Genomic DNA, 27,084 nt, shown 5'->3' on the forward strand with positions numbered 1-27,084 from the left:
TCCACTGAACTCTCTTTGGCATTTTCTTGGAGGTTAAGTCATTAAGTGGTGTCACAATAGACCCATAGTTCTTAATAAACTTCCTATAGTAACCAGACAGGCCCAAGAAAGCTCTGACCTGTGTCTGGGTGATTGGAGGAGTCCAGTCTTTATGGTCTGGATCTTGCTCTCCAGTGGTTGAACCTGACCTCTACCTACAAGGTGGCCCAGGTACACAACCTTACTCTTCCCTATCTGGCACTTAGTCGCCTTGATAGTTAGACCTGCCTTTTGCAGGGCCTCCAAAACATTTTTCAGGAGGATCAGGTGATCCTCCCAGGTGGAGCTAAAGACAGCAATATCATCAAGATAAGCTGCACAGTAGTCATCCAGGCCTGTGAGGACTTGGTTCACCAACCTTTGAAATGTGACAGGTACCTTCTTCAGACCAAAGGGCATTACCACAAATCGATAATGTCCTCCTGGGTTTGAGAATGCTATTTTAGCGTTTGCATCATCAGCTAGTCTGATCTGCCAGTAGCCAGCTGTCAGGTCAAATGTTCTCAAAAACTTGGCAGAAGCCAATCTGTCAATGAGCTCATCTGCCCTTGGTATAGGGTGGGCATCTGTCCTAGTGACTGCATTGAGACCTCTGTAGTTCACACAAAACCTCATCTCTCTCTTACTATCTTGAGTGTGAGGTTTAGACACAAGCACTACTGGACTGGCCCAGGGGCTCTCTGAGGGCTCAATAACTCCCAACTCCAACATCTTTTGGACCTCTGTCCTGATACAGTCCCTGACATGGTCAGGTTGCCTGTAGATTTTACTCTTCACAGGCAGACTGTCACCAGTGTCAACCTCATGGGTGCACCAGTTTGTCTGACTTGGAGTCAGTGAAAACATATGTCTATAGGACTGTAGAACATGTCTGCAGTCCTGTTGCTGTTGGTCAGTGAGGCTGCCTGCCAAGGCTACACCATCAACTGAACCATCATCAGAGTTCTGAGAAAGCAGGTCTGGGAGAGGGTCACTCTCCTCCTCCTGTCCCTCATCTGTAGCCATAAGCAAGCCCATGTCTGCCCTGTCAACATATGGTTTCAGTCTGTTAACATGAAGCACCCTGTGGGGCTCCTGGGAGTTCGGAGGTCAACCAAGTAGGTTACCTCTCCCTTCTGTTCAACAACAGTGTGGGGTCCAGACCATTTGTCTTGGAGTGTTGCTGGGGCCACTGGCTCCAACACCCACACTTTCTGTCCTGGCTGATAAACAGTCAGCACAGCCTTTTGGTCATGCCAGGCTTTTTGAAGTTCCTGGCTAGCCTCAAGGTTTTTAGATGTCTTTTTCATGTACTCAGCCATCCTGGAGCAGAGACCAAGTACATAGTCCACAATGTCTTGCTTAGGCTTTTTGAGAGATAACTCCCATCCTTCCTTCCACAGACACAGAGGTACTCTTACAGGATGCCCAAACAGAAGTTCAAAAGGGCTGTAGCCAACCCCCTTCTGTGGGACCTCTCTATAAGCAAACAAAAGGCAGGGCAGAAGGATGTCCCATTTTCGTCTAAGCTTGTCAGGTAAACCCCTGATCATGCCCTTTAAGGTCTTGTTGAATCTCTCCACCAGACCATTGCATTGTGGATGGTAGGGTGTGGGGAACTTGTAGTTCACTCCACAATCTTTCCACGTACCCGTCAAGTATCCAGACATAAAGTTTGCACCTTTGTCTGAGACAACCTCCTTCGGAAAACCCGCTCTTTAGAAAACTCCCAGGAGGGCTCGTGCCACAACAGGTGCTGTTGTGGTCCTTAGGCGAATAGCTTCTGGGTATCTGGTGGCATGATCCACTACCACCAGAATATACCTGTGCCCAGATGCTGTTTGGGGATCCATTGGTCCAACAATGTCTATTTCAAAGGGAACCCCCACCACAGGTAGTGGTATACGGGGGGCCTTTGTGGTGCCACCTGATTTGCCACTGGCTTGGCAGGTGTCACAGGAGCAACAAAACTCCTTGGTATCCTCTGACATATGAGGCCAGTGAAAGTGAGGGACAAGCCTGTCCCAAGTCTTGTTCTGGCCAAGATGTCCTGCTAAGGGAATATCAGGGGCTAAGGTAAGAAGGAAGCCCCTGAATGCCAAAGGTATGACCAACCTCCTGGAAGCACCAGGCTTGGGGTCTCTACCCTCTGAATACAGGATCCCTTCATCCCAATACACTTTATGGGTACCTGTAGCATTCCCAGCAGCCTCAGCAGCAGATTGCTGTCTGAGGGTTTTAAGAGAGGGGCAGTCCAATTGCGCCTGCCTCATGTCTGCCCTGGAAGGTCCCCCTGTCCCAAGAAACTCAACCTGATCAGGCTCAAGTTCTTCTAGGACAGTTCCTTCTTGGGTCTCGCAGCCAGCTTCCTGGGAAGACTGATGCTCATCCTGAGGCACTGCCTTAACCCTACTGCTTTTTCTCTTGCTAGGCAACTGGTCCATAGTTTCAGGATCCAGGGCCTGTTCAGTTTTGCACTTTTTGGCCTGTGACCTGGTCACAGCAAGAATGGATAGCACTGGCGCAAGCATGCGTGAGCGACTCCCAGGTCACTGGTGATTGGCTGAATTCTTCAGCAAAGTTTATCAATAAAGTTTTGTACCATCACAATTTCAACAATAATGATGACGTGTTCTTTTGTCTTTCTTTCTAGATTCATTTATTCATACTTTCAATTTTTTCTGTCTCTGTGTTATATTTCCTTCATTATTCAATCATGAAGTGAAGTTTTTTAACAATCCATATCATTTTCACACATCAAATCGGTTTCCAATGCATTTCGCCCCATGGGCTTCATCAGGGAAATCTACAACACGAAAAATACATCACCCATTAGTCCTATAGCAATAGCGTATATAATGGCATTTCTTGATGTTAATCGCAAATGAATATACAAATAAACTAAACTCATACTCATAGTAAACATGGGGGTTACACCATAGTCACGATACGGTTCATAACTCAACCCGTTGTAAGTCTACATCAATGGCCGTTCTTTCCTGTTATCACCTCTCCGTATATGTGGCAACTAACTGGCGAGGGTTCACATACTGCTGTGTTTTTACGCGCTAAGGTTCACCGCTATGAAATAATTAAACCACCAGCCGGTGGGAAATGCTTTCCGGCAGTCAAAAGACTTTAAGCGCATTGTGCCCCTAATTTTATGTATAAACGGCAATCTCTCTTACCCGGGAAATGGCTAAGGTGCACGCATATCTCCTCTGCGGCTCGGTTTCTGAAACGCTCAGCCTGTGGCGTGTGACGTGTAACCCGGAAACGGGCTGGTTTTCATATATTTAAAGGGGTAACTACGTTCGTATACTTCCCGAGGGGGTGCGTGTATTTACAAGACATGTGGTGTCAACCTTTGTTCTACGCAAATATAATAACGGATAAACACAAATATAAAACAGCAGTGATAAAGCAATAATAAACAAACATTGAAAAAACTATAATAATGAAATTATATGGATGCATGCAACAGCGCAAGTCTTTCTTCTATTCAGCGTTATGTTATAGGTAACAGCTATATTCAACCCTCTCATTGATTCCATGTGGGGTCAAACTTTGTAGAAAAAAAATCCAATGATTTTCTCGCATGAGCAGGGTCTTTTTATTGTCTTTGTCCTCTTTTCTGTCAACAATTTCTAAAATGCAGGCTTTTATTTGATTCACTTGGTCACAGCAAGGACATGTGCTGATATACCCAGCATCTCTGCACGAGTCCTATACTCCACTTCCGACCAGACTGAAGATTCTAGATCATTGCCAAGCAGACATTCTACAGGGAGGTCTGAACTAACAACAACTCTTTTGAGGCCAGTTACCCCTCCCCCAGGAGAAATTAACAATTGCGATGCTACGGGTGGTAGTGACATTGCTTGCATTGGTCACTAGGTAATTGTCACCTAGTATTATCTGTCCAGGGTCCACAAAGTTAGGCGTCACCATGGTGACACTGGCACATGTGTCCCTGTAGGCCTGAGCCACTTTATTATTAATCAAAGGAGTCTGTCTGTACTTGCCCAGGTTACTGGGGCTCACAGTAGAGGACATAGCCATGTCCACATCACAGACAAGAACAGCCTGAGTGGGTATTCTGACTAGGCCAGAATCCACTTCAGTTGTCAGGGTTTACCCTACTACACCCTTCTGTTGAGAACCACCACTATTAGCTGTACTAGGGGGAACAGTTGCCTTGGGGGCAATGGTGGCTGGAGCTGTCTCCTTCTTGGTGCAATCACTGAACCAGTGAGAATTACTTTTACAAAAATTGCACCATGGTTTCTTTGGACCTTCTTTCTTCTTGGATTTCTTGGAACCCCCTCATTAGAAGCTTTTTGGGGACCTGGCGAAGACTTCTGGTCTTTTGCTTTCTCCCTACCCTTTTGGTCTTGCTCCTTCTGATCACCACCTTGGTTCTGTACCTTCTGCCTCACCCTGGTTCTGACCCATTTGTCTGCCTTCTTTCGCAATTCCTGGGGAGAGGTCAGATACGAGTCAATCTGGTATTGATGCAACAACTGGTTCTGACAATTATTAAGAATGTGTTCTCTTATAATCAAATTATACAATCCTGTATAGTCTTTGGCCTTACTGCCCAGTAACCAGCCTTCCAGAGCCTTAGTGGCACAATCTACAAAGTCAGTCCAGTCCTGAGTCTGTGTCTTCTGGGTGTCTCTGAACAGCAACCTATACTGTTCAGTGGTTATGCCAAACCCATCAATCAGAGCACGCTTCAGGACAGTGTAGTTGTCAGCATCCTCATCACTAACTGTGAGGAGCTTATCTCTGCCTTTATCTGAAAAGGAGAGCCATAAGATTGCTGCCCACTGACTCTGGGGTACCTGCTGTACTTTGCAGGCCCTCTCTAAAGCAGTTATCCATTTGTGGATGTCATCCCCACTCTTGTAGGGAGGGACAATCTTATTTAGGTTTTTATGGTCATTATGCCTTTTCCTATCTCTAGGAATTATGCTTCCACCAGTGGACTTTAGTCTACACAATTTTCTGTCTCTCTCAAGAGCCAGGGTATCTTTCTCAAGGGCAATTTCTTGCCTCTTGGTCCTAAGCTTGGTTTCTCTCATCCTTGCTTTATGTTCTCTTCTCTCAGGGGACGTCATTCTCCTGGGAGCTGAGGCCTCTGACCCTAGTGAGTCACCAGAGTGGTTGGATTCACTGGAAAGTGATGTCCTCCTTCTGTGCTCAGTGTTGAGTCTCCTTGAGGGTCTGGATTGGATTCTCTCTTCTCCCGCCCCAAGTAGCCTTAGGTTGATCTGGTTCAGTTTTCCAACATGAACCTGATCAGCATCCTCTTCATCATCAGCACCCCCTGGATGGTCATCCCTGGAGTCTTCTGTTGAGGGATGCCCCCGACCCCTCCACTACCTGTCTGATCTGGGGTTGCTGCCTTCTCAGCATCATACTTCACTAAGAGATCTATTAGGTGTCTTAGGGTTGGGCTCTGCCCTTGTCTCAGTCTCCTGAGTGAACAAAAACTTCTAAGTTCATTAAAAGTGAATGTTTCCTATCTAGAAGGTGCCCTCGGAGGGTCAACTGCTATGGGAGCACCGGAGTACTCGAGTTACCTCACCCAGGGAAGCCGGGTGCATAGGTGTTCTTTCGTGTCGGGTTTCGTCGCTGTTTCCTATGGAGAGCTGCAAAGAAGTGCTGCAGGCGACCAGGAGAAAAGTGTCCAGGTGGATCCAAGGGTTAATCGAAGATGTGAAGAACCTGAAAGCAGAGGGGAAAGAGTCTGGGTCACTAGCCAGTGACCAGGAAGGAACCAGGAAGGAACCAGGCGATGTCTAGATGCAATCAGGTGAAGAGGTGAAGCTTGTCTCTGCAAGCCACGAGGACCAGGAGGAGTCGACGACGACCAGGAGCTGGATTCGAGCTGTCCCAAGAAGGATCTAGTTGGCTGTGGTGTCGGTATCCGGATTGGCATCAACAAGCCTTGGCAAACGCAATCCACGCAGGAAGGGAAGATTGGCTTCAGGTCAGACCAGCAAGGTCTGGGGAGCTTCTCCTTTGCAGGGAAGCTGGAGCAAGCCCGGAGCAACCAGGCAAGCATTGTAGTTTCAAAGAAAAGTCTTCAGAGGGCTAACTAGCTAACGGGCTAGCAACCGGGAAGACGTGTTGAGCTGAAATGCAAGAGCAGGCCCCACGCGGCACTCGTGGAGTGGGGAGGGCTGAGCTTCAGTGCAAATGGCGCTCGGGTCTGGGGCTTCTCAATCCCCAATGCACAACTTCAAGGGTCCCTCGGTCGTTGCACAGTTAGCAAAGTGCAGATAGTCCAGGATGTCCGGTCCCACATCTCTCGTGTCCGCCACTAGTCTCAGCTCTGCTGTGAATGTGGATCGGAGTCAGAGAAGTCTGGAAGTCCAGTTCCTGAGTTGCTGAGTCTTCGGGTTCCGGCAGGAGCGTCGACAAAGCAAACCGGCAAGTTACTGTTAGTGCCTGTTTGCACAGGGTGGTCACTCCTTGACCACAAGGGAGATGCCTTCAGTCTTCTAGTCAGAATAGAACGTCGAAGGTCCAAGAGTTTCATTTCAGAGTTTCAGTCCAGGATAATCTAATGTCTCTAGACACAGCTCCTATCTTTATACTAAACTAAGGGGCTGGATTACCTGCTAGGTCCCTCCAATGGGTGGACCCTAAGAAGGGGGTGTTTACACCCCTTTCCGTTTGTCCAGTTTCGCGCCAGAGCTGGGGCTGGAGGGCCCCAGCAACTGGTTTGAACCGGACTATGCATGGAGCACCTTGTGTGCCCCAGGCAGTGTCTGGAAAAGCATCTTTCCATTCAACCCACCCTGCCCTAATACACTACAGGCTGTCTGGGGTGGTGCTAGCACCTCCCTCGACAGGAAACCTATTGTCCAGGCCTCCCTTGCCTCAGTTTCGTCCAGCTGCAGGAGGTCAGACTCGTGTCTGTGGCAGCAGCCTCCATTTTTTGATGCTGAGGCTCTCTTTAACTTTTAACCGGGTAAAGCAGTAACTACATGTCTTCTCCCTCTAGAAGGGTGGAATGCTACCCCCGCCGCCAGGACTGGCAGGGGGGGGGGGTAGTATTCCAAAGTGTTTGACACCTTACACGACATGTTTTGATAAAGCCAATCCAAAGTTGGCATTAACCGCGAGGATTATAATGCACTTAAGAGTATAAGGTATGGCTATATCCTAGAACAGCTATAAGGACATGGTTCCGAAAGCTGCAGAAGGGCTCAGCTCATGCTAGAGCACCCTCTCACATAAAACCGAGCACTCTGCCTCCAGGATTGTTAAGGCCTGCCATAGGAGTGACTATATAGGTATATATGTGTCTATATATGGTTAGATATAGGTATACTATATCCAAGCAAGGGGTGATTACACCACCTTGCCCAAGCTGAGTGATCAGCCTGTGGTGTCAGTTTGGATGGCCAGCCAGGGGTGGCATAATACATGCTGCAGCCACTGGTAGGCCTTGGATGCACCTGTGCCCTGGGTACCTATGGCACACTATACAGGGGCTCACAAAGATGACCCGATTCCCAATTAGGTATGTACCTAAAGTACGTGGTATCAATTTAGAGAGAGAACAGCTGGGCTGTGGGTCTGATTAGCAGGCCCACAGCCACACTAAAGTCGAAAAACCAGAAAATAACAGCAAAAAGTGGGGGTCACCATAGGAAGCAGACCCTACTCTCCTACACTCACGTCTGAGCATACCCTGCCAACTTATGGCGAACAAAGCAATACAAAAGGGAATGATGGACGGAGCGTCTGAGCAAATCAAACACTCACCCCCAGTTAACTGATCTGGTTATAATCCATCACCATTCTTTAGCTCACTCTGCCACCCCAGTTTAGACAGGGCCATATGCAAATCAGTCTGACCCTGTGCCTCATGGGAACAGTCCGGCACGAACTGCCAAGCCATGTCTTTCCTGGACCAGAAACAAGCATCCTGCGATTGGTTTCGGATTCATAATCCTCATCAGCCAGGCTATCTTGAATCCAGTGGCAAAGTGAGCAAGGGACTCACGTTTGAGCATACCCTGCCAACTTATGGCGAACAAAGCGATACAAAAGGGGATGATGGACGGAGCGTCTGAGCAAATCAAACACTCACCCCCAGTCAACTGATCTGGGTTTAATCCATCACCATTCTTTAGCTCACTCTGCCACCCCAATTTAGACATGGCCATATGCAAATCAGTCTGACCCTGTGCTTCATGGGAACAGTCCAGCCCGAACTGCCAAGCCATGTCTTTCCTGGACTGTATACAAGCATCCTGGGACTGGTTTCGGATTCATAATCCTCATCAGCTTGGCTATCTTGAATCCAGTGGCAAAGTGAGCAAGGGACTCACGTCTGAGCATACCCTGCCAACTTATGGCGAACAAAGCGATACAAAAGGGGATGATGGACGGAGCGTCTGAGCAAATCAAACACTCACCCCCAGTCAACTGATCTGGGTTTAATCCATCACCATTCTTTAGCTCACTCTGCCACCCCAATTTAGACATGGCCATATGCAAATCAGTCTGACCCTGTGCCTCATGGGAACAGTCCAGCCCGAACTCCCAAGCCATGATTGTTACCGGAGCCTAAACCCACAGCTAAAAGCCTCTGAGTGATAATCGATAGCAATCTTAGCAAGAACCAGCTGCTGGAGCAGTAGGATCTAAACGCAGATTTATGCTGAGACTGCTTCAGAAACTAACCCCCCTCCTCCCACTTTAGCCAAGAAAGCAATAGTGGTGGCCGCAGTCCTATCTAGATCGCATTATGCCAACAGAGTATATGTAAGAATACCCAATATCACCATTCATAGACTACAAGTAATTCACAGCGACGCAGCTTGTTTATTACATCATCTTCAGAGGTGGGCACGAGCCACACCTATATTGAAATAACAAATCCACTCCGAGACCCTCTGCCTCAGCCCTAAAGGGGTGAGAGGTCTAGCCCCGCACTTCATTGCAAACCAGGTGAAAATGCATACACACGTACAAAAGCAGAGATCTCCTCGCTTGAATTTACTTGCTATTGCAAAATTACAGAGGATCCGATTAGGTGGACGCAGCTTAGGTACAAGTTCCTTTCATCCAGAAGTCTGACAGCCCACAAGCCTATTCATACTAGATTCTTCCCCATTATGGTTTGTTTTCTCCTCTTTTATGTATTTCTGATTCAGTTCCAAGAAACCCCAAGGTTGAACATGCTCTCTATATATGCATTGACATAACAAGCGTTTTGTAGATCCTGTAGAGGTTTGGTATGTTGGCGCGTGCTTCAGTCACTGACCTGAATACTGCAAAAGAGAGGTGTACAGTGCAAGTGAGGATGATAGCGCAGTCTTGTCTGCCAGGGTATTATAAACCTTTCATTGCTGCAAGGCTGTTACAGTATTCTCTTTTTGTGGTTGCACAGTGTACAATTTGAGCAGACTAGGGAACAGACGTAATGTTGGAAACACATTTCAAATCCGTGCCTTTCATAACATATGAACTATGTTGCGGGTATTGTGAAATTTTAATGATTCCATTTTTTTCAGGTTTTAGAAATTCGCAATTTTCTCTGATCAGGAGTATTTTGACCTAACTGTCCTGTGATAACGTGTTGTCTTTTCTCTTTTCCTCTCCTCTGCAGACACTTGAGACTTGAACATCAATTTACCAGAATGGGCAGAAGACGGGCTCCAGAAAGGAAAGTGACAGCGCAGTGTTCACGTGAATCCGTAAGAGCAACAGTCCCGTCTTTACTTCTCCATGACGTCTCAACTTCAAGATCCCGAAATGATGCTCAGAGGGACCAGGACCTGGAACCGCTTTCGAAGAACCTGCCCCACATTATTCTTCTATCCATGCTGGAGGAGTTGGAAGCCAAACTGGATAATTTGATGAATACTGTAGAGGACGTACCTTCTAGAGTCGCTGGGCTTATTAAGAAAATCTGGATAGAAAAGGATCAAGATTCCCTAGATAATGGTGCAGTGTCTTTGGAGATGGTCTGTCCGGCGAGCATTAGAGATTGTGCTGTTAGCCGGTCTCCTGCAACGCCTCAACTGGACAGGCCAGGGGAACCGAGCTTGTGTCTTCAGCCGGTGTTCTCTGATGGGCATGCACCAAAGCAGGACTGTACGCTCTCCTCGCCAACTGATGTTCAAGGGCGTCCAGAGGAGCCAAACCTTTGTCTACAGCCAATGTTTCCTCATCGACATCACCCGCAGCAGGACCAGTGCTTGCAGCCTGGGTTTCCAGATAGAAATGGAGTACAGCAGGATTGTCCTCTATCCCAGTGCCCTCAGACAGATCCTCCATGCAGATCACCGGAGGCAAAGCTGTGTCTTCACTCAGAATTTGTTGATGGGCAGAAACCAGATGAGCCCCTGAAGCAAGAGCCATCCCCATTGTCTACTAATAGCTGGGACCAACAACAGAACCTCTGCCCACACCCACTATTTCCTGAAGGACACAAACCACAGCAAAACCACCGTATACAACTCGTGCTGCCAGATGGGAATGGACCTGATGATCCCTCGGAGGAAGAATTGATGTCTTTTGATTTCCAAGACCCCCGGGAGAACCGCAGCCTACAACCCGTGTCACCTGATGAGAAGTCATCAGACGAACACTTGGAGTCTGGGCTATTGTCCTTTGATGAGTTGGGGTCACAACAAACCCAGTGCCTACAGCAACACCTATGCTTGAAGCAGGAACTTTCTTATGCGCAGGATCCAAATGTGAACTACGAGCTAGAATCTATGCACCCTGAATCACAGGAACCAGACAAACATGACAATCTAGACCTGGCCTATACTGATGCACATGGTTCAGATCAGAATTACAAGCTAGAACCACTGCACACTGTGGCACAGGACCAAGAGCTAGAGTCAGTGCTTCCTGAAGCACAGAAACCAGATCAGAACGACGAGCTCGAACAGACCTGTGCAGATGCACATGGTTCAGATCAAAAGTACAAGCTAGAACCTCCCTGTACTGATGCAAAGAGTTCAGATCAGAACTACATACTTGAACCACTGCACCCTGAATCACAGCATCAACCTCAGAACTGCAAGGCAGAACTGCTCTGTCCTGATGAGCGGGGTCAGTCTGTGCCTCCATCATTCCTAGGACTGGATACAAATACTGCAGATGAAGACTCAATAGCGAGAGGAAATACAAAATCACATTTATTGCTGTTCGAAGCTACCCCAGGTATGTGTTTTACTATAAATGGACTCTCGGAGTGCATACTAACATATGTAACCTCTTCAAAATGCGTGGAAGATTTTAGAAAGTCTCCAAGGGGATCATTTAGGATTGGGTGGAACCCCCTGAGCGATACTGACCCCCAAAGTATGAGTACACAGGGTGCAGATGTTTCCCTGCATTCTCCTCCTCTGGTTCCACACAGGACTGCATCCTTCCTGTGCAGGAACAGGCCTGGTTATGGGACTCTGCATGAGACAAAGGCCAGTAGCTCTTCTCGTTCCTTGTTCGTCCTCATTCCAGGCTGAGGAACTGGAAATAGCGGTATTCATGGGAGGAATTACTGGCCAGAATCACACGTAATAGCCGGATGCAAGTGATGTGGTGTTCATTGAGAATAGCAGACATGTGCAGTCTGGAGAGCGAACTGTGTTTCTAGTTACACAGTTACATTGGGTAAGACGCAGCCGTCCCCAGTTCCTGATATTAAAATCCTAGTCTGTATTCGGCCTCAACAGCAGGGCTGACTAGGGATGTTGTTGTCACTGCACGGTTCTCCAGGAGTGCACACCACCTCATGATAGACAGATACACAAACGTTTTGGAACACTTAGGTGACTTGCACCAGGTGGTACTTTATCCCGTATAATACATGGTCACACCATCACCTTTCCCACAAACCTTGGTGCGTAGCTCCTACATATGCAGCAGCTAACATGTTTGCAAACATGAAGAATGAACTTTAAACCTGTTGTGCAAAAGTAAAAATAAAAACTGTTAGATATTTGTTGCAAAATGATGTTAGAAACAGTTCAATAAAAGTCCATTTAAAACAAAAAGCTGCAGTAGCTCGAAACGTGTAGAAACATGCAGAAAGATTCCACCCTTCCTTTATCTAAGGAAAGTAATAAACATATTCCCTCTGCTTCTCATAGTAAACTAGTAACATACAGGAGAAGTAATAAAAGCAAAGTTCTGTTTGTTGCTTTAAACAGCTGCTTCAATTATGCTTCGTGACTTGACCTTCTTTTCACATCAGCTGCTGGTGCTGGGAGCAGGCATTGTGCCCTCAGGACTCGACTGTAATAACTTATAAAAGCCAAGTTCTGACGTCTCTTCTTCATTTTGAGATTGGCATGGCTAGTTTCATGCAGTGTTTTTTGTGGTCCTCAAATTAAGCCACTAGTCATTTAAGATAGAGCTAGCTGGACCTTTAGCCCATGAATGGTCCGTGCATCTGGACTCGCGGACTCAAATGTACAAATCTATTGGATCCGATTGGATGAGGGAGCTTTTTCGCCCGCCGTCCATTTCGGATACGTAAACCCAAAGTTGGGTCTGCAGACCTGAAGCTCCCTGATTGGCTGGCTACATATCGAACCATTACATGATGAAGAGACTTGTTCCCCGCATCCTGTAAAAATACTAAAGAAGCCATAAAGAGCCGTGGTGCCGTCCTGTCTCTCCCGGGCACAGGGGCTGCCTAATGTTAAAATGTAGAAAGAAATTGCTGATTATGAGACAGAGGTTGGATTCCACATCATGACCCTTGAGGTCCGCAAACCTTAGGCAGGTGTCTGCGCAGGCACAGTGATTGGCCTTGTACCCTGGTAGACATTTGTGATGTTCGGAGACCTGCTGCTCGGTCTGAAACCCTATCGATGTCCAATAAGGATACACAAGGATGCAAAGGTTCGAGAACCCCAAGAAAGTGTCCGGGAACCCTTAAAAAGAAAAAAGAAAAAAACATAAACCTCGCACTTTACGGAATCCCCTGCTGTGCCCAGGCACTGTTGAACATCTGTGCCTGCTTGGAGTTGGCTGCAGGGAACTGTTGCGTGTGTATATGATGAAAAGAAACCCCACTGAAAACAAGCATTGGCAAAACAAATAGGTGTCACCTATCCGAAAGCTATTGGCTTTGGCAACGAGTTTCAGCCATTATGTACACCAGTGAGACTGCTGTTCGGCATGGCTGAAAGTTAGTGGCACAAGGTCGGGTGGGGTAGATAGAAGGGGGATAGATTGGGGTAGAGTGGAATGGGGTAGATTGGAGTCAAGTGGGGTAGATTGAGGTGGAGTAGGATGGATTGGGGTGGATTGGAGTGGGATAGATTGGGAAAGAGGTAGATTGGAGTAGAGTGGGGAAGACTGGAGTGGAGTAGATTAGAGTGCAGTATATTGGGGTAGTTTGGATTGCGGTACATTGGACTGGAGTAGAATGGAGTGGAGTTATATAGAGGGGTGTAGGGTAGATTGGGTTGGGGTGGGGTAAAGTGTGGTGGAATTGATTGGAGTAGATTTGAGTGGTGAAGATTGGATGAGGTAGATTGGGATAGGTAAGTTAGGGGTGGAGTGGGGTAGGGTAGATTGGAGTAGGGTGGAGTGGATTAGATTCGACTGGAATGAGGTAGGTTTGGGTAGAGTGGGGTGGAGTGGAGTCGGATCGATTGGACTGGAGTGTTGTGGGTAGATTAGGGTGGAGTGGAATGGGGTAGATTCTTGGACCAACGCACGATAAGGGCCATACCCTAGATCAGGTCTTCTCTACGTCCCCCCTGGTGGTGACGGCTCTTGTACCAGTGCTTTGGTCAGACCATAGACTGGCCAAATTCTATATTTGGGGCACGATGAAACCCTCCAGTACCACTCTTAAGCAGCAGGACCGTGCTCCTAGGGCGTTTCATCGGGTGACTCCAGACATGCTGGCTCAGGCTGCTCTGGCTCACCCCTGCCCCCTCACGGGAGATCTGGAGAGGGACTTGGATTCCCTGCAAGTGTGGCTATTGGACAGGCTAAATGATCTAGTCCCTGTGATGGCCCCCCGATTAACACCTAAGCGGGTTTCTGCCCCCTGGTTTACTGAAGCGCTGTCGGCCTCTCGACTGCAGTGTAAGGTTGCTGAAAGAGCCTGGCGCTCACGGTATGACCCTGTGGCAAGGCTTGCCTACAGGACTGTGGTTAAGGCCTATCATCGGGATATCCTCCTGGAGAAAAAAGGCTATTTTGCAAGGAGGATAGAGGCCGCGTCTAATTCTGTAAGGAGATCTTTACAATCGTTAGGGAATTCCCTCCCCCCCGATCTAACGCGACCCAGGCTGTCCCTTCGGAGTCCTGGGCTTCCGACCTTGCAAATTTCTTTACCAACAAGATAAAATTGATCCAAGACTCCTTCCCTCTGGTGGCGACTGCAGTTTCGGCCAGCCCCGAAGACGGATCAGTTTTACTGGCCCCTTCAGGTCCAGTTATGGCCGTTTTTCCATCGATCTCAGCCCCTGCTTCATTGGCACTTATGGGCAATCTCAAATCTGGGTCGCCTCTTGACCCATGCCCGGCCAAATTCCTGGCAAAAATGGCGGAAGTTATAAATCCGCTGGCGAACCCACTCCTGAACCTCTCTCTGAGTCAGGGAGTGGTCCCGCAGGCCTGGAAGCAGGCAATGGTCATCCCTTTGCTTAAGAAGCCTGGTCTTGATCCGGAAGTCCTGGCCAATTACAGGCCTATCTCTCTCCTCCCTGCGCTGACGAAAATTCTGGAGAAGCATGTGCATATGGTGCTTTCTAACTTTTTAGAATCCCATAATATACTGCACGCTACTCAATCCGGCTTCCGCCCCAATCTAAGCACCGAGACGGCGCTCTTGGAGGTGTCTGAAGCCATAAAAGAGGTACTTGACTCCGGGGGAAAAGCCATGCTTGTCATGTTAGATCTGTCGGCGGCCTTTGACACCGTCCCACATGAGGGTCTTCTCGCCAGACTCTATGAGATCGGTCTGAGGGGGACGGTGTTCAGCTGGTTTAGATCATTTCTGGCTGGTCGTCGACAAACGGTCTGGGCCTCTCCTAACTCGGCCGTGATGCCGCCTCTGGGAATCGGAGTTCCGCAGGGCTCTGTGTTGAGCCCGACTCTTTTTAACATCTTTATGACCCCTTTGGCGGCATTGGCGGAGTCCTTTGGGGCCCAGATCGTATCTTATGCCGATGACACCCAGCTCCTCTTTTCGTGTAAGAAAGGAGGAGATTTTGATGGAGAGAGTATCCGCGAGTGCCTTGGGGCTGTTTTTAAATGGTTCCAGCTGAACAGCCTCAAGTGCAACTCAGATAAATCTGAGGTACTCTTCTTCGGCTGTCCATTGGATACGGATTGGCAGGCATGGTGGCCTGTTAATATGTTCCCCCCGTCCTGTTCGTCCCAGCTGGCTAAGAACTTGGGAGTCAAGATGGACAAGGGTCTGACGTTGAGATCTCAGATCCTTGGTTTAACGGGAACATGTTTTGGTCTTCTCAAGATGCTCCGGAAGTTTCTGCCTCTACTCTCGGAGGAGCATAGGAAGATGACAGTGCAGGCCTTGATTGGCTCAAGATTGGATTATTCCAACGTCCTCTATTTGGGCCTGCCGGAATATCTATTGCAGCGGCTGCAAGTTGTCCAGAACGCGGCCGCGACGGACATTTATGGCCTAAATAGGCGAGCCAGTGCCGCTGGCCTCTTGCAGTCGCTCCATTGGCTGCCTATCCGGAAGCGGATTGCCTTCAAGGCCTTGACTTTGGCCTACAAAGCTCTTCATGCTGTGGTAGCAAAGTATCTCCAAAGGAGACTCGCCTTCTACCACCCGGCTCGATCTCTAAGATCTGAATCTTTGTTTCTTGCGGTCGTTCGCGAGTAAAAAGGGCCCGCATTGGAGGCCGTTCCTTTGGGTTGCTGGCGCCACAGTTGTGGAACTCTTTGCCTTTGGCGTTACGTGGCGCCACTAATCTGCTTACCTTTAGGAAAGGCCTTAAAACTGGCTTTTTGCCCTTTAGGCTATTCTCCCTGTTTATCTGTTTCTTTTGATCTGTTTTTATATCACTGTGTTTTGTTATTCTGCTACAGGTTCTCAATAAAAGCGTCGGGACACTCTTTTTGAGTAGCCGTGCGCTATATAAGACAACATATAACATAACATAACATAACAAAGATTGGGTGGATTGTAGTGGGGTGGTTTGGATGGAGTGGGGTAGATTGGATGAAGTGGAGAGGCATAGATTGAAGGGAGTGGGGTAGATTACAGTGGCGTACAGTAGATTATGGTAGATTAGAGTTGGGTAGATTGTAGTAGTTTGGAATGGGTAGATTGTGGGAGGAGTGTAGATGAGTTGAATAGATTACAGTGTGATCCATTGAAATGGAGTTGGGTAAATTGGACTGAGGTAGAGTGAGGTAGATTGGGGGGAAGTCAGTTAGATTGGAGTAGATTAGAGTTGGGGAAGATTGAAGTGGAGTGGGGTAGACTGGGGTGCATTGGAGCAGAGTGGGGTAAATCTGAGTGGAGTGCGGTAGATTGGGGTGGAGTCGGGTAGATTGGGTTAGATTGAGTGTATTAGGGTAGATTGGTTTGGAATGGGGTAGATTGGGTTAGAGTGGGGTAGATTGCGGTGGGTAAATTGGGAATGGATAGATTGGAATGGGGTGAATTGGATTGGGGTACTTTTGAGTGGAGTGGGGTAGATTGGAGTGGAGTGGGGTGGATTGGAGTGGGGTAAGTGGTGTGGAGTAGAGGAGCGTGGAGTAGCGTGTTGTTTCATGGGGTGAGTGGCATAGATTGGAGTGGAGTGGTGTGGAGTTGAGTGGGGTAAGTGGTGTGGAGTAGAGGGGTGTGGAGTGGAGTGTTGTTTCATGGAGTGAGTGGCATTGATTGGAGTGGAGGGTTGTGGAGTTGAGTGGCGTAGTGTGGAGTATACTTGGTGTGGTAGCGCGCTGCCATTACAGAAAACACATTTTCAATTGAAATGATCATTACATTTACACCGAAATGTGGTTTTACTGCACATAAATGATAATGTTTGCAAATGTCATCCCCTAGTGTATTAATGTGTTTCAATCTTATTCAAATATTTTTCTCCACACTTCAGTAATACAAAACAAATGTGCTTCATTTGTACTAATTCTGATATATTCTGAAACAGTTCAGTTCTTTTTTTTAGGTCTTGCCGCAACAGCGCTTAACTTTGTGGGTTTACTGCCCACCCATCGCTTTTTATTTGTTTCTTCGAATCTCCTTTAAACAGCCTTGCTTCCAAATGGCTAATCTTTCCTACTTGTCCCTCCTTTTCGTAGACTGTTCCCTCCCACGGAGCACCGTCCCGTTCAGGGTTGGGGGGAATCATATCGCCCGACGCCCGAACCATGTTGATGTTTATGATGGGCAAGAAGATTTAATGTCTAGTTTGTCTGAGGGACAAGTAGACATTAAATTGGGTAAATAATAAATATCGTCGCTGTCGGCACTCTGGGGCGCACAGACACTAGGAGAACTTTGAGGCCTCTGATCGTCATGAGCATCGGATCGCGCTCCCCTCCCCTGCGTCGGAATCATGTTACCAGGCACAGGAACAATCTGTGCCCCTGCCTCTTTAAACATGAATTGAGCATTGTGAGCAACTCAGCATTCAGCACGTGAGTTAACCCTAGAGGGGCCTGAGGTACCAGCTGCTGCAATGGGGTGTCTTCCCGCCGTCACTTCTAATAATCTGTGCTTTGACGAGAGCACCAGGACACAGCCCTGCAAGAGACTGGACAGTGAGTATCGGATACCGGTGGTGAGGCCCGGGATTGTAACAATGTTAACTGTGAGGCTGCATGGTCCAGAGGCAGGTGGGTGTCTACTGTGAGCCTTCATGAGTGTGCTGCATCCGTCTGTTCTGACAGTGGTGTATGCGCGCCACCTGTCAGTGTGAGAAACTTTGTGTGTCCCTTCTTTGTTTGTGAACTGTGACTCATTTGGCTTGTTTTTCAGGAAACACTGGCAGGTGAACTGGGAGGTCAACTCGTTTCGTCAGGATCGCAAATCGCCTGAAGAGCAATTCAGGATTAGACTTTTTTTTTCAGAACGCACTTAACAATTTTGACACTGGACTACATACCTTGCCAGTGACACTGAAGTCTGTATCAAAAGGAAGTTTGTGGTCTTTATGGTTGTGTGGGCGACTGTGCATGTATTTTGGGATAGTTTAAGATGAGTGGGTCTGTGTATGAAGAATTGTTGATGTCTAGAGTGTATTTTTATTATTGACGGGGTCCTGGGTGATATTAAATTAAGACTATTGGTTATCTCAGTCTGGGGGTGGGCTTAGGGGCATGAAATGCAGGGCATCTCAATGCCTCAGAAGAGCTGCACATGAAGAGCAGGAAAACATCGTTTCGGCATTCACTAGTAAGAGGCTTGGGTGAGGGAGGAGAGGGGTTTCATTCTTGTCATTTTGCCCTCTGCCCTTTGTAATTTGATCCGGTGCCGTCCTCATTCTAGGAATCGGATGTAGAGGTTCCTGTATTTATTTGTTTTCTCCTTCGCTGAACTCTGTGTGGCCCTGTGCTCCGAGATCTGGCCCCCTCTGCTGAATGTGTGTAAAGGATACATGACAAGCTCCATGTTGTGCTCCAACACGAGGGCCGTCTCTCTGCCTTGGTCTCATGCATTGTGGATTCACTTACACTGCCCGTCCCTGATAACCTTGTGCATCAGACACTGGCGGTATCTGAAATGCAGGTCCAGATGCACGGCCGCTCTATTGATCTAGTGCTGCAGCAGAGTACTTGCTTCTGCACCAATATAAACAAATATGCAGTTGATGCGCACATATGCAAGGATGTTTCGGTCAGTTCCTAATGACTTCGTCTTCCTTTCAACTGAAAAGAAACGCTATGCTCTGAACCTGAGCCCTTTCGACTTTAGAATGTAGTAGCTGATTAAGAGCTGGGCTAGTGGTGGGATGGTAGGAACAATTCTATGGCGTGTGCGAGAAGAACACGCCAGTAAGATAGCACAGCCTATGAGTGCACCTGCTGCATACATCTTGTGCTATGCACTCTTAAGTGCAGGTCGAAGAACCTGTTCACCCCATCACTTATCCTTCACAATGCTGAACAGAGCACCTACAGGAATGGGAATACAGGGTGTATGAGCAAGAAAAATAGCTCAGTGAGTTCACACACCTGCTGCCACCAGAATTGTAATTGCTTAGTTCACACCCACACTCTAGCATGGTGCTCCAACATTCCTAATGTCTTCTTCCTCTGCCTTTGTCTGGAAATATGGGATGTGATCTGGTTGCAGTTGCACTCCAGCTAAAGGCTCACTCCCAAAGTGTGTTTGTCAGTTATTAAACCTTAACTGGTTCCTAGATCACTATGGATTTATATTTTAGCAACTACCCCCAGCTAAAGATGTACCTTGTGTGAAAAAAAAACAGTAGCCCATTTGTGTGTTTTTGTATTTGATTATTATCTGTAATGAAGGGTGGGGCAACTTCTGGAGGGTCTTGAGCCTGCAACCATTGGCTGTAGGCGCTGTATACATTGCTTTATGTTCCAGTTATTAATTAGGGGTGTTAACTTTATTTGCTATCAGTGCAAGGTGTGCGTTTCCATCTTGTCTAAAGTGGTGGGTAGGTTCATGTTGAGAGGAGTTGAAGACCTTTACACCTCTTATGACTAGGGCTAAAAAGCAGGGACGGGTGAGCTTTGTCATGTTGGCATTTGTGCAGTGTATTGATCCGTGCCCTTAGTATGGTTTTGGTGTACCCCCTGCTCCCTTCCTCTTACAACCTTTTTTGGTCCTTCAGGGAAATACGATATTGAGTCCATCTGCAAAAGGGGTTAGATGTTGGTCAGAGACCACAATAACAGAGAGAACATAAAAACTAGTAGTGGCACTTTTTGATGTTTGTTCAGCTGAACAGTTAATATTGGAATTAGACATTCTGGTAGTTGAAGTATAAATAATCTTAATTCATCAAATTTTCCTTGAATATCCATCAGGCCAGGAAAGGGTTTCCAACTCTACTGTGATTAAGCCCAGGTGTCCTTGCTAGGTGTGACGTGAAATGAAATGCTGAGTCTGTCCAGTGCCTCACTACCCCTCCATCACAATGATCCTTAGCCCTCCACTTCTAGATTGACTGGTTCTTTAACTTAGCTGTCCTTCCCTTTGCTGTGAGAAGGGAATTATGTTTTATTTGCTGCTATGTAAGTGTGTGTGTGTGTGATATGTTCTACATAACGTTTATTCTGAGTTAGACAAACTTCCCTCTCCATATCATGCTGCTTCCACCATTACTACACCAGTACTGTGCAAAAGAACCTTGTACTGATGCTGCCAGTTTTGTATATGATACTTGTGTGGGGGAAGAATGTGCAGATGTTGCCTTGCATACACCATAATATAACCACTGTACACCTACCCAGGATTGTAAACGGAGAACTTGATTTAACTTCCCCAATAAAAGTATAGAAACTCTGAAAAGAATCGTGGATACAGTCTCAGTGAACCGCAGGACCTCTGCTACATGATTTTGCTGCTCCATGATGAGTTGATAAACTTGGCCAAGAAGAGCAGTTATTCCCATCCACACATGTTTATCAGAACTTCTCTTGTGGATTTTTGAAGCAGGAGAACTATGAGTTGGCCATACGAAGACAAAACCCTTTCTGTCCTACAGGTTCATAGTCTGACACAGTCGTCCCCAAAGACAGCAATAATGTAGTCAATAACGAGTCTTCACTCTGCCTTTAGATATCATTTCTTTACATATGAAATTCTGTCACAGACAAACCTGCTGATGCACAATGACATCTTCACACATGCTGTACAACTAGCCAGTTCAACATTTGCATATAAGTGTGCATCACCATTTACTGCATAATTGAACTGGCATTTGAAATATGTATTGCAGATATGTTGCACTGATTGCAGTGCAGGCTCTCTCTGTGCAGACCTAGCTTAGTGATTTATACAGTAGGTAGGGCAAGCAGATATTTACAGAGGGCAAGTAGATTTGTGTAACATTTTGTCCTTGGCCAAGTAGATTTTTAAAATAATTCCACACCCCTGCCGTTACTTGTATCCTTGCAATGGTCCCATATTATCAACTGCTTTAGGCACTTTTTCTTTCTTCTTTGTCTAAGAGCACTTCATATGTGCACTTTTTTCACTTGCTCCAAGCTTTTTTTGTAAATGGCTGTAATTCTTGTTCTTATCTCGTCACATTTGCTGTTCATTCACAGACCGAGATCAAATGTCAGATGTTGTTTCCCCTAAAAAGTCTGTTCTTTCTCTGACTTCAAAGTAAGGGAGCCAGTTCCTCACTGTCTCACTCATCGCTGCTTACCTCTCCTTGCTTGTAATATATAAAAGCAAATTACTTCATTTTCTTGCCTTCACCACCTCCCCTTCGCATAATGGTAGCAGCCGTTTCAGCTAAAGTGCTCATATCTACTGCTGCCGAACAGAAATTCACTGTCGACTCTAAAGTTGGCACCTAAGGTAAGGGAAGGACGGCTTGGGGTGGAGGGGACATTTGCAAGTACAGAGGGCCGTGCCATTGAAGCATCTTCTGGCAGCTCTCACCAGCAGCATCATGACTCCACCCTGCCACATCTGTCAACGTGTCCGGGCCGAAAGCAGCATAGGATAATAGCTATATATTCTGTAACCAGTCTGTTTGTTACGTACAATCCACTGTACTAAATGATATGAGGTATTCTTAGTACATGTATTTCTAAAATGTCACATGTTGAAATATTTAGGACACATACTATTGTAATGCAAGTTGATCTCTAGTAATGTTTAGGACATGTATTATTTCTAAAGTAGAAATGCTTTCCACTTAAAAGTGAATATATATACTTGGTAGTTTGTTTAAAGGACTAATCAAACCAAATGTCAGAAGTACAATGCTATAGAACCGTGAAGCACTCTGATACCCAGTTGGGTCATGTTGGCACTATATAAAACACTAAATTAATAAATGAATAGCACACCTGGTGCCCGCTCTGAAGAAGGTGTGTGAGGGCTGAAAAATAACCTTCATGCCCTGTAAGGCCAGCGCCCTCGATGCTGCCTGCGTGGTGGCCATATTGAAGCAGAAAACCATCAGGACATCTCAGGCATTTACACCCAATACCGTGAAAGACGGCAAGCCCGTAGGCTGATTTGGAAATTATTGGGCACTTTACCAGTGGTATCTTGAGGAAAATAATCAAATACCAGCGGCGAGGCAAAACTACTTTTCAAAAATAACATACTCACACCGGGGAGAGGCTTCTCAGGCTCTGATTGTGGGCTGGGATTCCCTGCAACAGAGAGCAACCATTTGTAGCTTCTGATCAGACTAATAGTCCCCTTTCCCGGCGTTCAGAAAAAAATGTAATATCAGCATTTTTAGGTGCAGCACCTAAGGAGCTTATTGATGACACAGTAATAACTCTCTGTTCCCGGCATTCTATTTTCATCAATCATATCCACCACATTTGATTGAAATTCAAAGGGTAGGCCTCAGTAACTACGTGTCAATCTTTGTAACCCGGCAAAATGCAGTAGGATATTTCTTTTTCGACTGATGGTGTGGGGCACTGCCAAAAGTCATTTGCAAAGTCAGTAGGTTCGCAAGGCAAGACCAATTGGCTTTGCCAGTGCTTGTTTTTTGTTGTGTGCTAGGAAACAAATCTTACACCTTCTCCTCTTGTATGGATACTCAGCAGAATTGTCACATACATTCTCTCATTTTGAAGTCATAGGAAGAAAAGTAAACACCAAGCTTCCTCAAAGAGAGAGCTTGACATTTGACCTCTGTCTTTGAATGCACTGCAAACGTGACCAGATAAAAACAAGATTTAAAGGCCTTTTTACAGAAAGCTTGTTTGTGGAAGAATACAGTAAACAAGAATTTGGGCAGCAGGAGGGACGGATGTGAATTACAAACCACAAATCCAATGGTAAAGAATCTGTGGAATGTATTCCCACTGATGCTTCCTGAATATCCCCACGATGTCTTTAGCGCTGTCTGGTAGTCTTGGATCAAAAGCACAAAGGTCACGTTTATTATTGGGATTGCTTTTAACATCTTAATTTTTTTTAATTATTTGCAACTCACTTAAACCATGATGTCTCTCTCTCCCTCTCTAACACTCTTTCTCTGTTTCTCTTCCTTTCTATCTTTCTTTCTTTCTCTCTCTCTCACTCTCTCTCTCTCTTTCTCTCTCTCTCTCTCTCTCTCTCTCTCTCTCTCTCTCTCTCTCTCTCTCTCTCTCTCTCTCTCTCTCTCTCTCTCTCTCTTTCTCTGTTTCTCTTTCTTTCTATCTTTCTTTCTTTCTCTCTCGCTCTTTCTCTCTCTCTCTTCTTTCTTTCCCTCCCACGTAGTTTGTGGTTATAAGAGTTTCTTTTGAAAAGCAATGATTTCTTTGCTAATAATTTTGGAATCTTTTGACAAATTTGCACAAACTTTTCAAAAAGAGTTTTTTTCTGGTTTCTCTTTGTTGTACCAAATGTGTTTATTTTTGTGGTTTTATATAGTACAATCTTTACTGAAGGGCATTGAAGCACTTTTCTAAAGAAGAAAGACCAAAATGCAGATTAGATGTGCCATAAAATTAACAGATAAGCAATAGACTAATCCCACAGATCACGTCAGGGGAGAAAGTTCAAACAGTTAATATCTGGATACATTGGAAAAATGGATGCGGAAAAGTGACCACAGATTTATTATTCAGAGCGTCTCTCAAGTAGGAGGATTTTGATTTTATAATTGTGGCAAGACTTGTGGTTGTTCAAGGTGGTTGTGGGAGGGAGTTCCAGATCCTTGTAACGCTGGCAGAGAAGGCGAGCTTTATAAAGCGTTCTTACCTGAATGTCGCTTGTTCCAGCAGGAGGACTTTACGAATTCTCGATCCTTGTTCAGATCCAGAGATTTTGAGTTTTTCAACCAAGTAGGAGGGTGTGGAGTTGTGGAGGGCTTTGTGGGTGATGCATTCAGTGTTACATTGGTCTGTTGCTCCAATTGGAAGCCATTGTAGGATGCAAAGTATAGAAGAAATGTGATTTAAAAACTTTGTGACCTGTCACAAAGTGGATAACTGTATGAAGCATTTCTCTCAGTGATGCTAATTTTCTCGGGGAAGGCCAGACAGGAAAGAGTTCCAATAATCCATTCTGAAATGTACCGGCGTATGGATTTCTAAGTTCATCAGGCACTCTTGTGCTTTGATGAGACTTGCTTCTGAAGGTAAATGAGAATAAATATAGGTCTGTTATTGTTAAGGTTGTTCTAGTCGGCGTCTGTGTTGTTTGATGAGGGGGTGACTTGGCCGAGTTTGAGGGAGGTTGGCGTGGAGCTTCTCGAAAAGGAGGAGTTGATGATTTTGGTCCATGCAGGCGAGATATGATGTGACTGTGATTATTGACACGCTCAGGAGAGAGGGGATCGGAAATGTGCGATGTTGGTTTCATGCAAGCGAGTAATTGGAGCACTTCTTCTTAAGGGACATTGTCGAATTCAGTCCCACTGGCATAGGGTGAGTTTGGCGAGACGACCATTAGTGGGAGGTAGGGCCTTGGGTAGACCCTCTTTGTTAGGGTGTGCATCTTTGGTGTAGGACGGAGAGATGGGTGGGTCAAGAGAGATTTCAATGTTAGACATTTTTTCAGAGAAGAATGTTGCAAACTCTTTGCAGCGCATGGTAGAGTCATTTATTGAGTGTTGAGGGAAAGAGGAGGTTTGCTGTTTGATGATGTTGAGAAGGCCTTTAGGTCTGTTCCTAGAACGGTCAAGTTGGGCTCAGAAGAAGACGGATTTTTCTCTGAAGATGTGTGTTTTGTATTTTGTGCGTTTAGCTCCCGATATCGCAAGATGTGCTAATAAGGGTTGTTGTCTCCAGTTTCTTTCAGCCAACTGGAGTTGTTGCCTCTTTGTTAAGGTCTTTGTTAACCCAAAATCTGGAAGGGATACTTCTTGATTTCTTGAGTTTCTCCCATGTTTCTGTTGTAGTGGGCAGTGAGATCATCACCTTGGAATTTGGGAACTGACTAACGCTTCTAACTCTGCCTGGGAGATTCAGTGTATGTTCCTCGCTCAGTGCTTGTGCCGGGTATTTTGGGGGTGGGCCTTTGGTTGGATGGCATTGAGATTGAAAAGAATTAGGTGGTGGTAAGTCCAGTCGGTGGGTAGGATAGAACGGAGGGATAAGGTGTTCTGCTTAGAGATGATTGCATCAAGTGTAGTGTAGATCCTATATTCCCAATAGGCTCTGCGCATTGGAATAACATATACTATAGTTTAGACGTAGGACTGAGGTCTACTAGGTCTCTGCCGAATATATTGGACTTAATTGTGAGTGCCAGCTAGCTCAGAGGTCACTAGAAACTTTCTCGAATAGACAAGAAAGGCTTAGTTTCTGACAACCGCATAAACATGACAACTTTGTTTCACATGAATAAGAAATCAATCTCTAGAGTTGCGGAAACAATAGATAGTTATTTCACTCAGTCAATCGTGCATGCTTCGTTTCACCAGAGATGCAGAGAAACAGAGAGACGGGCGTTTTCAATAAAAGTATTTATTGAACAGTCTTCTTTCTCAAGCACAAGAAATGAACTGCTACAATCATGATATTGGTTATAAAGTACAGGGCATATAAGTAGTGCTGTAAAAGCATGGTATGGTTTCTAAGCCATATAAAATAACATAAAATACATACATTAATAAATAATGACTAAAAGTACTCAACTGGGGCTTCTTAAATACCCCGGTTTACCTAACCTAGGTCTAGTACAAGGGAAGAAGTAAGTGAGGTCTAGCTTAGTTTCAGTATTTTTTTTGCCAAGAATCTATTCCAAGAATTCTTTAAGGGTCTAATCAGCTCCCTACCTTGGTCTAGAATGAAGGAGGTCTTGTATCTCTCTCTCAGGACTCGATTTCCCAGCAACCCGCAAGGGTGGCCTGGAAACTCTGGAGCTGGATTTCTCGGCCAGAGAAAAGACAGCGTCTCTCAGTGCGTCTGCTGGAGGGTCGACTTCCTTCGGCACTTGCTGCGGCGTGATGCGTCGGGCAAGTAGATAGTCGAACTGCTCCAAACCACTGTGTGTTTGTCCGGGCAAATGTGGGCATATTTTTACCTTGAAGGTGCCGAGTTTGACGTACGGTTGGACATAATAACGCCATCAAAGACTCAGTTCTTTGAAAACTCCATGATTTCTTAGATAAATTAGTATTCAAGCAAAGGGAAGTCCCTAGCTGCTGAAGGCGGGTTTTCCCAAGATATCGTTGTGGATTCTCGGAACTACTGGAAGTAGCCATGCCGTATTTGGGCTGCATAGGCTAAGTCTAAATATGGTTATGATTTCCATGCCTGTATAAGGATAGGGTAATTTATACATATATATGGGCATGAATCGGGAAAATTACACTAGGGTGCTAGAGTCATATACAACACAAGGATAGAGCCCTTGGTATGAGTTTGTTTATTGCAGTGTTGGGTGAGATCGTTTGCTTCCAGGAGGGTGGATGGGGCTTGTACTGTTGGATCATCGGCATTGTTCAAGTGCAGATTCAGGTCTCCTAGTAGAACGTCTGCGCTGCCTTTAAGGGAGTTTTGCGTTAATAGGTTTGTTTAGTCCTCAAAGATTTGTCATTTTTCACCAGGAGGGTGATAGATGACATGAATTTTGATAGAGTTGGGGCCTGTGGACGAGAGTTGAACTCCTACATATTCAAAGGTAGGGTATTTTGTGTTGAGGAATGGAGTTAAGCACAGATAGTTTTTGTGTATAATGGTTAATCCACCGCCAATACGATCTTAGCGGTCGTACGGATGATTGAGAAGCCCTGTGGGTTGAGGAAATTGATAAAAGAGGATGAGTGGTCATTCAGCCGGGTTTCAGTTGGAAAGCAGAAGTCGATTTTGTGTCCTAGGATGGTTTCGGCTATTTGAGTGGCATACTTGACTGCTGACTGACAGTTTAGTAACATGCAGCAACACGTAGGTAGTGATCTTGGACCAGGCTAACAGGGTTGGATGGTTGTTATTTGGGTAGGCCGCCTGGGAGGGCGAATGGTG

The 27,084-nt window shown here is 46.1% G+C and overlaps 1 protein-coding gene across 1 annotated transcript in view; it reads left to right on the forward strand.

The window, feature by feature from the left end:
- LOC147736729 (uncharacterized) overlaps nt 1–27,084 on the forward strand; it is a 127,109-nt gene that overhangs the window by 2,699 nt on the left and 97,326 nt on the right. Inside the window, exon 2 of the mRNA XM_086953446.1 lies at nt 9,656–11,223. Within this exon, the coding sequence (XP_086809572.1) occupies nt 9,687–11,223 (1,537 nt within the window). The 5' untranslated portion in view covers nt 9,656–9,686. The remainder of the gene's footprint in view (nt 1–9,655; nt 11,224–27,084) is intronic.

This window comes from Lissotriton vulgaris, chromosome 1_2, assembly GCF_964263255.1.
Source record: "Lissotriton vulgaris chromosome 1_2, aLisVul1.2, whole genome shotgun sequence".
In the NCBI taxonomy this organism is placed as follows: Eukaryota; Metazoa; Chordata; class Amphibia; order Caudata; family Salamandridae; genus Lissotriton; species Lissotriton vulgaris.